Here is a 10727-nt window from a genome sequence, read left to right on the forward strand (position 1 = left end):
TTGTATATGCATAGATCAATGGCTATCAACAAATCGATTGTCTCTGAATGTCACCAAAACCAAACATATATTATTTTCAAGTCAAGGAAGCAAGACACTATCATACCACCCACCCTTGAATATTCGAAAAAGCAACATAGAACAAGTTGCCTCAATAAAGTTTCTGGGAATTATTGTAAACGAGCATTTGTCATGGAAATCTCATATGGAAATCTTGCTTCAAAAAATAAGATCAACACTCTGCGTGACAAAAAAAATTAAGCCTTTCCTAAACAAACAAGCACTTCTCTCCATTTACCATTCTCTAGTTGAGAGTCAGATATTATATTGCATCTCAACGTGGTGTCATGAAAACAAAACTATATTGCAAAAGCTACAACGTACATGCAATAACTTTCTTCGTACTGTATTTGACATTGACCGCAGAGAAAGCATAAAAGGTGTAATGGAACTCAATAATTTAAAATCAATTAACCACATGAAAACTACAGAGATTGCAACTTTCATGTTTAAATATTCAAAAAAGCTGCTTCCCACAACATTCAATGATATACTTATGTGTAAACAATCAAGTAGCCTAACAACAAGAAGTAATTCTCCTTATATTCCGATATATTGCAGAATTAACACTTGCAAACAATCAATAGCCTACGGTACATGGGGCCAACAGTTTGGAACAAGCTTCCAACTACTATAAGAAATGAATGTAAAACTGTAAAAGGCTTTAAATCAAAAATAAACAAGCTAAATCTTCCTTGAAATAATCCCATCTAGGTATTACATCATGCACCAAACATACTAATATATATATATATATATATATATATATATATATATATATATATTTTTTTTTTATTTATTTTTATTTTTTATTGCCCAGCAATGATAAGCCAATGTGTGTAGATTTATTAGCAAAATAGTAAGATTGTAAGTACTCCTACTGGCCTTCTGGTTCTTGTGTTTTTTTGTCAACAGAAGTTCTACAGAGTCTGCAGAAGTTTTTCCATCCTTTTTGACCAATCTCCATCTTTCGGTAAAGCGGTGGCCATGTGCTCCAACCAGTTGTTTTATTTCAATATCTTGGACTGGATCGTCATGCTATTGTCTGATTGTTTATCTATTTTTTTTAACGTAATATGCCAAATTGGATATTTTTTGTCACTTTAATATGGTTTAACGTGTAAAACATACGGTAACCCAAATTTATCATATTACTGGGACATACCACTACTACATCCCAGCTGGCGATGCCTGTCATTTTTGCATTAATACAACGTTAGCCAACGTTGGATCGGTGTGGAAGTGGCGAGTTTAGCTGACTGGGGTCTAAAATTATCGCTTTATCAACGCAACTTTTATCAAAGCACGCTTGATATCTTTAAGACATAACTTCCCTGGGTATAATTGAATTTCCGCAAGATGATGATGTTGTTTTTTGCTAGTTTGTTTTTTGTCATTGTTTCATGTCGTCAAGTTATAGCCTATCTATTTTGTGAGTCGTGCAAGGCCTGGTGCGTTGCGCTTGAAATGGCTTTGCCCGTGGTAGGATTTCTTTGTGGGGTTTTCTTTGCCTGCCTTGCTCTTTGCTATGAGCTAAACGCATCAAGACGTGTTCCCCTAACGACCATCAGCACTCTTGATAACGCACCATGGCCGATCTTCATAGCAACTGTCCATACAAATCTTCAATATATCAGCTAAAGTTATGTAGGCCTAGGCTAATAAAGTTATAGCCTATATATGTTTATTTGTTTTGTAACATTTTTTATTTTCCCTTTATATCTTAAATTTTTCTGAAGGTGTTGCGACCGTGCCAAATTTTTTTCAACTCAATAACTTACTTCGATCACAAGCACGTTTTGTCGCTTCTACCTTTTTCTTGACCTTTGCTATGTTGATGTGTATTGTTTTGATATGATGGTCAGAAATAAAAAAAACAACTGAACTGAACTGGGCTCATTTTATCCGTTCGATAACTTAAGGAAGTTACGTAAAAGTACGGTATATTCATAAACCACAGCTTGTGAAGTTGTGAATGAACCTCAAAACGTCAGACTGCTAAGTGCTAGGCAGCGCCAGCACAGCACATAAAATTAAATCATACCTGTAGCCTAATTCTGTTGGTCTCAAAATTTCATATAATCATGCTTATAGGCTTTGGTTTGATTCTTTATCCTCGGACTGACAAAGCCTTGATAGGTTGTTCCTGGTAATTTCGCATACTTGTAGAGGCTCTTGACGCAGGGCCGGTCACCGAGATTGACAGAGTGAAGTTTTCGATTGTTGAAGTGTTGTTACCGGGGAATTATTTCATTCAACAGGTGCCGCTGAACGGAAAGCAGTCCTGAAATGTGTTGCTCAAGCGCACACCCCGAGAGCCGCGTGACCACCGAGCTAACGGGCGGACTCAATAATACTTTAATTCTAATTTCTTCCTAAACAGAATGAGTGCTATGGTCAGGCCAAATTGAAGTCATAGGCCTACAACAGATTAGATTTATTAGTTCTTATAAAAATTAATAAGTTCTGGTGCTACTTCTAAGCTTCAATTAATCGATGCTTAGCGACTTTACAAAACTTCCAATTGCTCCTGACTGTACGCAAAAATGAGCCAGGAGAGGCACAATGTTGCTTTTGCAACGTCACAATTCCATTGTTTAACAATGGCTACAGTAAAAGAAAGACTCCTTTTGACATTTGCATTGCATGGGGCGCAAATTAGATTTTGAAGACAGTGTAAGTCACAAATTTTAATTTTTACCAACCGATTTTTGCGCCTCTATCAATGTGGCGCCCATGGCTCGAGCCATGCCTGCCATACCCTAGGTACGCTAATGCCTAGGTGCTGAAAACAACTTTATTTTTTGATTTGTGGACAAACGAGGTCCTTAAAAAAATTGACTTTATTGACTTTTGCGGGCCCTAGTCATAGGCGGCCCTGTCCACTTTTTGAAATTGTATTGTTCGTATTTGCAATCATACAACACATCACTGGAGTTCAAAGAAAAACTAAAATTTTTATTCAGATTAAGCTTTCGAAAACAAACTCGTCCACATTTGCCTAATTCTGGTTTCGTTATAGACCAGTCCGTATATAAGTTACACAACAGAACTGAAATATGACAAGTCACAAAAAGCGATTTTCATCTGATATGTACCGAATTGCTTCCAAGCATACTTTCTTACTCCTCATGCAGTATGCATCGCAGGCTAACTGCTGTAACAATATTTTTGCGAGGTTAGGAGTTTAGAAACATACAAAAATTAAATAAAGCATGCAGAAAACGCAGGTTGCCCAATGCAATAATGGCAATTGTGCTGTCATCAATCGGTCACACCACTGCTCGCTCATTCAAGATAACAAACAAGGGAAGGACGCTTCATTGGATGAAGTTGTAAAAATACTTGGACCTTGTCATTTAGTAGAAAGGGTTTCATCTCTTGTCGGACTGGTCAACATCTATTGAGGTCGAATATGTTCGAACAGACCAGACATTGTACATTAATGAAAGCAAATTAATATCCTTGAGGGGGTGTTTCTATTTCTTGCTACGTCTCGGGGGGTCATCCTTTCTCTCCCAGCATGAGAGGTTGTCTGACTGGAATGGAACCTCACGATTGTTGTACTTTGCTTGAATCAGCAGCCGTTCTTCACGGGCGGTCAGATTCCGGGGCTGTTGGGGGCCTTCATCACTTGATGGGGCAGCAGTGTGGGCCGCAGATGGCTTCGCATCATGGGTCATGTAATCTGGGGCATGCCATTGTCTCTCGTCCAATCTGATTAAAGTAAATTGGTATTTTTATGGAAAGTATAAAATATGTCATCTGTTATCAATTTTGAAACATAGTGATATCAGGGTTGCCAGACGTTCTTGAACCCCTACAATTGTCCTTGAATTTAAAACAATAACTGGGAATGTCCTTGACCCATGAAAAACATTTTATAGATCTTAGATACGTCTGGCATTCACGAAAATTATTGTACTTTACTCTTATTGTGCCGCAACAGCATTATGCGATGAGGTGCGGACAGGAATAGTTTGGTGCCAATGAGATCCTCGAACTCTAAATTTAAACACTTATAAGAAAAACGCACCATATCCAATGAATAAGTTCCCGGGCCCCTTGAAATGTTCAAGGCACCCTAAAACCACCCTTAGTTCAAAAATACTCTATGGCCCCATTGTTAACGCTACTAGGTGCGGATTTCCTTGTGGATGTTTTATTGTGATTCATCGTGTATGCAATGTATTGTGAAAGCACGATCTCAACTATGTTCAGCGCCGTCGTTCCGCCCATTGCTGATGACGACGAACCCCCATGGACGCTCAATCCATTACGTAGCAAGCGATATGTTGAACGTTGCTGAATAATTGACAAACGAAAGAATCACAATGATTGTTTCTTTTTGGACAACCAAAAAGCAAAGCACTTGAAATTGTTTTTGTCAATTGCAGAAAAACAGTTTGTGTTTTGAAGACGAGAACAAGATCATTTGTTTCCCAGAACGGTGTGGGAGGCGGCTTTCAGTGTTTCCACCGTTCTAAAGCTTGTCGATCATTTCGTAAAAATTGTTGTCGGATTATTTTCAAGTCAAAATGCAGTGAAAGTCTCAAATTTTCAATGCTTTGCTTTTTTGGCCTAACTAAAAAGAAGAGTACACCATCAGTGTGAATAAAAGAAACATTTCAATAATCTCCAGAGGTCAAAATGTATTTGAAAAAGTTGTTAATGACCTATCAACCATGCAGTCAAATATCACACTTGGAATCACTAGTTTGACAACTACTACAAAACCAAACAACTAACCACATGAAAATGGAAACAGAAATTTGCGAGATGCTGATGCCTTTGTGCGGTTCATGTTGGAAAGGTTGCAATACTTACCATGAGCAATCCTCCACGCTTCGGCAAGACACTTAATCACATGCAAGAAGGTCGGCTTCCTTGCCCGTCCACTTAATCTAAATTGTTTATCAATGTGGGAGCAGCTGATTAGCTGTCACAATCCTTCACTGCTTCCTGCCAGTGATGTCATCGATTTGTTATTGTGATGTGATACTCGCCACAAATGTAATTATGACAACTGTATGGCCGGATGATGAGAACACTAGTTCGACGCTGGAAAGAGCGCCACCGCTCAAGAGCATGTGGCTGTGTCTTTGGCAAGACACTTAAAGGCACGCCTGAAAGTGGTCACGAAGATTGGTTTTCTTGCCTTCCCGTAATCTAAACCAGGTGTAACCGTGGATAGGATAAAAAAAAAGTCATTATAAAGGATACAAACAATAATGATTTCTCTCTTGTCTCATTCAGGAAACATGCCTAAAAATTCAGTGTTGAACTGACCTTGTATAAACATAATGAAGTAACACTTTGAATTCATTGGATTTGGATACACAAAACTGTTTGATCGTCAAAATGCCAACCTGCACTCCGTGACGCAACAAAAGAGTGAATTATTTATTTCATGTGACGTAACCTGCCAAGAGAGCCCACTTTGAAAATAGACCGAACAGAAAGTTTTTCAGACTGTTCCAACTTCCTACGTCACAAGTATCATACTTATTAACCATACAAAGAACAGGTTTGCCATACTTTGTTAATTTTAAGAACTGTTATTCAATTTGTTGCACTGCTTGTCCTTTAACAAACGTGCCGTATCCAATTATGCTAGGAAGCTATTTGTAAAATCCTTTTCATTCAACGTCACATGTTGTGTCTACAATAAATTGTTGTGTCACGTGTTGTGTCTACAACATAACAATCTATTATTTCTTGATTTCGTGCGACGTAGAGCAGTTTTTAAAATGTTTGACAACAAGATGTGACGGAATGGCCCGTTTCGGTGAGTCCGGTCCCTTAAGGAGGGATTTTTTCATTTTTTTTTTAAATTATCGGGTACCGTAGCCTAGTTATCATTGCCGTTTTAGGGTTAGGGGTTAGGAACTCACCGAACCGGACTCACCGAATAGTAGCAGACCCAGATGTGAAGCCGAAAAGTTGACTAGTGATGGAACAACCTTCAGCTTCGGGCCGGAGGTGTGTGACTGTGTGTGGCTATGTAACTTGATTGTATCTAATCTTTTGTATCATTGTGGTATTGTAGCAATGCAAGATTAGGCTACATACTGTAATGTTGGACTTAAATTTATAAATAAGATAAAAAAAAAATGGGATCAAGGAAGTCAATCAATATCTTAAAAAGTCTTCAAATATCTTAAAAAGCAGTACATCAGGTGGATAGAAACCATTGTCAACTTGAAATCTACCTAATAACTTCCTCCGAAATGACAAGATTCCCCTTTTCAAAGGACCTTAAGCATTGCCACAAAGCATTTTCCTTAAGAACGTTTGGTTACAGCTTCACCGCTTAGTGGGAGTGGTGCACCAACAACTGCTCGGTTGGAACATTAATTATTATATGACGTAGATGTTACTAAGGACCGAAAGCTACGGCTGGAGTTCCAATCCTCTGGTCTAGCCGGGACATCCGGCTTCAGGACAAAACGTGCCTCTGGTGCATCTCCAGAAACCATTCGCATTCTTTTGTATCATGAGCAATACTAAGGTGCTGTTTAGTTTAGTTTGCTTGCAGATTCCTTAACTGAGCAGTGAGCAATGAAGCAAAACACGTTAGTTTGAAGAGTATACCTAAGACGTTAAACAAGTAAGCATGCAACAAATAGCACATATATATATAATAAGCGAAGAGTTAGTTGGTACTACTATACTACCTTTCACATTTTTATATTTACATTTTCTTTTGATCTTCCTTCTCCATAGAATGGTGGCCAAACCATTCCGATCTGGGATAATCTACAGCTTCTTTGTGCACTTCATTCTGCAACAAGATGTTGCTACGCATTAAACAAATTTATATTAACAAAATACCACAATTCTTCGATGTGGATAGACTTTTAGAAAAACCGTCCTCTATTCTGAAATGGCCAGAAAATGGGCAGTTTATACAAAAAGAAAAAGGCAATCCCACTAATGCTGATTTTCAGGTTTATCAAACAATTTATAATGCTCAATAGTTATCCAATTTTTAAATATAATTCAGAAACCTGGACAATTACCAAATCAATTAATAAAAGAATAAATGGGTTTGAAATGTGGGCATTTCGAAAAATACAGAGGATTTCCTGGACTGATAGAAAAAGCAATCAAACTGTTTTAAATCAAGTCAAACAAACAAACAATCTACTAAAAAATATCAAAGAAACACAACTTCAATTTTTAGGACATGTGCTGCGAAAAGGAAAGTTACTCACAGGCAAAATTGAAGGGAAGCGTGCCCAAGGCAGACAACGATTAACTTACTTAAACCAACAAACCGACAAAACTAACACCAACATACACCTAATACCATAGGCGCCGGGTTTTGAAAATTGCCGGGGGGGGGGGGGGGCAGACTTTCTAGCCGACTGGTTGCTTACATTCAAAATGCTGATTTTTGTTTGTCAGCATTGATGTTTGTTTGCGTCTATCTGCTATTGTATATCACCAAGCTTTGTAATGTAGGCTCAGGCCCTGAAATTCATGGCGGACATGTCCGCCGCCACAGCATGTGATGTCCGCGGGAAGTACCATCTAGATCGGTCATATTTGTCCGCCAAGAAATAACACAGGAACTAGCGATACAAATCGTCATTGCATAGCACGAACAATTGTTGCAATAATATATTTTCCAGCGCATTCTAGCGCGCATCTAGAAAATGTGAATACTGTAGTCTGTATCCCTTAGCTTCCATTCAAGGAGGAAAACTTTCGACTTTTACGTTGCTTCAAGGATTGATGACATTGCTTACGCCACAATGTTTAGCTTTGATCTCCGAGTAATAATGATACGGCAAGGTTGGTTACTAAATTAGATTATACGAGTAGGCTATTGCAGCAAGATGCAACAAAATTTGTTAAGTTTTGGTGTTACAGTAAGAAAGAAAACACCCAAGGAAAATTCACTTTCGCTCACATGACACCCAAAAATAAACTTAAAGAAAAAAGCCTGTGAAACTTTGCACAGCAGAAAATAGTAGCGTTGGTGTAGAAATTTTCCGACTCCTGCCCAGAGTATTGTGACGCAATAAGCCACACGACCTCGTTCGGGGGAAGTTAATCAGTTATGTGACGTATTGACCAGCTACACGGCGCTTTTACTCTTCAAGCGCAAGTCGTTGGTGTGATGAAAGCCTTTCAGAGTGACTTTACTGATTTTTTAAAAAGCCTTCTGAAACCGTAGTTATAGTTCTGAAATGGCGAAGAATTATTATCAAGATGAAGTGATTAAGCATGACGATCGACGGCTAAAACTGGTGTGTCCGCCGTGAGACTTGATTTGTCCGCCGAGATAGCTGCTCAGACCGGACACGTTTGTCCGCCGTCAACAAAAACGAATTTGAAGGCCTGTAGGCTACTTCGAATTATATGCTGGTCACTTTGAACTTTAGTTCCTTCTAATACTAAACTGAGCAAACCGCACCTCGTTATTGACAATCCCAAGAAAAAACAAAGCGGAAGAAATCAAGAAAAACGATTTTCAATCATTGTTACTATGCTTCAACGGCACCATGCTGGCGTTTATCAGCTACCGTACTTCTGTTTCTTTTGTATCTTAGGAGCAGCGCTCTTGTTGCAACAAGTAGATCTTTTAATTGAGATCGATCCGTAATGAAGGTCAAACAAACGCAAATTTGAACTTAGAAACATTTGCTTTAGGATTTTTTTAAAATAATTTGCGGGGGGCAACCACCCCGAGCTAAATTCACGGGGGGGGGCGGCGCCTATGCCTAATACACAAAGCAAACAACAGAGAATCTTGGAAACTTTTCATACAAGAGGCAGTCAATGCTTGGAATCAAGTGCGACAATAAAAGAAGAAGTCTAACTAGAAACTATCGAAGTCAGGGAATCCAGGATCAGTTCCCATTTACTAAGGAGGAGTTTGAACGAATCACTAGGGTTGGATATGAAAGGTGACACAAACAAGCTGTGCCCAGGCCCCTACGCCACTGAACTGGCATGGCCTAGCCAATTGAGAGCTGACATGATTAATTGAACGTAAAAATCTTCATTCTCGCACCTGGAAAGCTTCTTTGCAAGTTGATTATATGGGCTGTTTTGACAGGGTCTGCTACTATTCGGTGAGTTCCTAACCTCTAACCCTAACCCCAAACCCTAAAACGGCAATGATAATTAGGCTACGGTGCCCGATAATTTAAAAAAAAATTAAAAAATCTCCCGTTAAGGGTCGGACTCACCGAAACGAGCCATTCCGGTTTTGACACCACTTGAACCACTGACACTTGATGAGCAGCGGTTGAGAAAGTTCTATGTGGCATGAATTAGTGGTGCAATACTAATGAGCACAACCTCATGGGCGAAACATGTGTCTATCGCTGTTATTTCTTGCTACAATTAGCTGGTCGAGAGACAAAGTCTTGATTATCAATAGAATATTTCTATTCGAATAAGGACCTTCTGATGATCCCTCTTTTAGGGTGAAACAGGCTGTGGAGGTTTTAGAGAATAATAAGTACGGTATATGATATTTGATGTAATTTGCTCTGCTTGACTTTTTTGCTTGGCATTGAGCACTTTTTGTTATATAGGCGATTATTATTAATAGTATTTATTGTTTAACTAAGTAGCTATATGTAATTACCGGCTGAATGGACAGCAAACCTTTTTTCCCTCCTTGTTTGGCAAGTTTGATGTATTCTGTATCTGATTCCCGAATGTAATTCTTCCTTTTTTCATCATCATTTTCAGCAGGAACATTGGAGAGACCTGGAATTTGTGAACTCACAGAAACACAATCACCAGTAGACATTGTTTTGCTAATTATGTAGATGCTGCAAATATATGTTGAAGTCATCAAAACAAAATGTTTTAAAATGAATTGTGAATACATTACATAGGCTGCTAGACAAAAAAAAAAACATCATCAAAATTCAAAGCCTACATGTATGATATATATATATAATATAATAATAATAATAATAATAAATATTTGATGTTGTAAGCACCGAGGTGCTTTTTCATCATTCTGATATACGGCATACATAACGCATTTGCTGTTAATTAGGTTAACAGCTAGTTTCATAACTAATAACTCTAACCGTCAATAACATCTGATAACATATATAAACTTTTAGAAGACAGTTTAGTGGGACCAGAAAATAATACGGTGATATATACATGAAAAATACATACACAATAGTACTGTCACTTAATACACAACATCATAAGATGATTTCAAGGTAAATTTCAATGGATCGCTGCTCCAGTGCTTGTCAAGCCTTGCCTTGAATGCATTCAAGCTAAGTGCACTTATGACTGTTGGTGGTAAATTATTCCAGGCATTTACTACACGCACTGTGAAAAAGTTGCTTCTCAGCCTTGACATAGTTTGTGGCTTATACAATTTTAAGTTATGGCCTCTTGTATCATAGGTATTTGGATTCAGTTATAATCTAATTTTGTAACCAACCTTGCCTTATCAATTATTAGTCGGAGATCAAAGCCAGACATTGTGACATGAGATTTGAACTAAATTACGCTGATTAGTGTAGAAGTAGGTACTCCCATGCATTCTTAGCAAAGAATTCACCTTTGTTACACTGATTCAATGTCATCAATTGTTGAAGCAACAAACAATCCAAAGCTTTTCTGCTTAAATGGAAGCTACCGTAAAGCATATGTACAGTATTAACATTTTCTAG

The 10727-nt window shown here is 38.2% G+C and overlaps 1 protein-coding gene across 1 annotated transcript; it reads right to left on the reverse strand.

The window, feature by feature from the left end:
* Window positions 1–2992: 2992 nt before the first annotated feature.
* LOC145775331 (uncharacterized protein C7orf57-like) lies at window positions 2993–9853 on the reverse strand. Its single transcript, XM_082586610.1, has 3 exons — window positions 9668–9853; window positions 6759–6844; window positions 2993–3777 (listed from the first exon to the last, which is right to left on the reverse strand). Exons 1-3 carry the CDS (start codon window positions 9833–9835, stop codon window positions 3540–3542), a joined length of 492 nt encoding a protein of 163 aa, XP_082442736.1. The 5' UTR covers window positions 9836–9853; the 3' UTR covers window positions 2993–3539.
* Between the last annotated feature and the right edge of the window lie 874 nt (window positions 9854–10727).

This window comes from Aplidium turbinatum, chromosome 1 (assembly GCF_918807975.1).
Source record: "Aplidium turbinatum chromosome 1, kaAplTurb1.1, whole genome shotgun sequence".
Lineage (NCBI taxonomy): Eukaryota > Metazoa > Chordata > Ascidiacea > Aplousobranchia > Polyclinidae > Aplidium > Aplidium turbinatum.

What these genes read in the sequence shown, in the direction of transcription:
- LOC145775331 (XM_082586610.1), bottom strand. Translation starts at nt 9,835, where the DNA reads ATGTCTACTGGTGATTGTGTTTCTGTGAGTTCACAAATTCCAGGTCTC. An exon ending in GTTTGCTGTCCATTCAGCCG is followed by an intron (nt 6,845 to 9,667) that starts GTAATTACATAT and finishes ATCTTGTTGCAG; the next exon opens with AATGAAGTGCACAAAGAAGC. An exon ending in AAGGAAGATCAAAAGAAAAT is followed by an intron (nt 3,778 to 6,758) that starts GTAAATATAAAA and finishes TACTTTAATCAG; the next exon opens with ATTGGACGAGAGACAATGGC.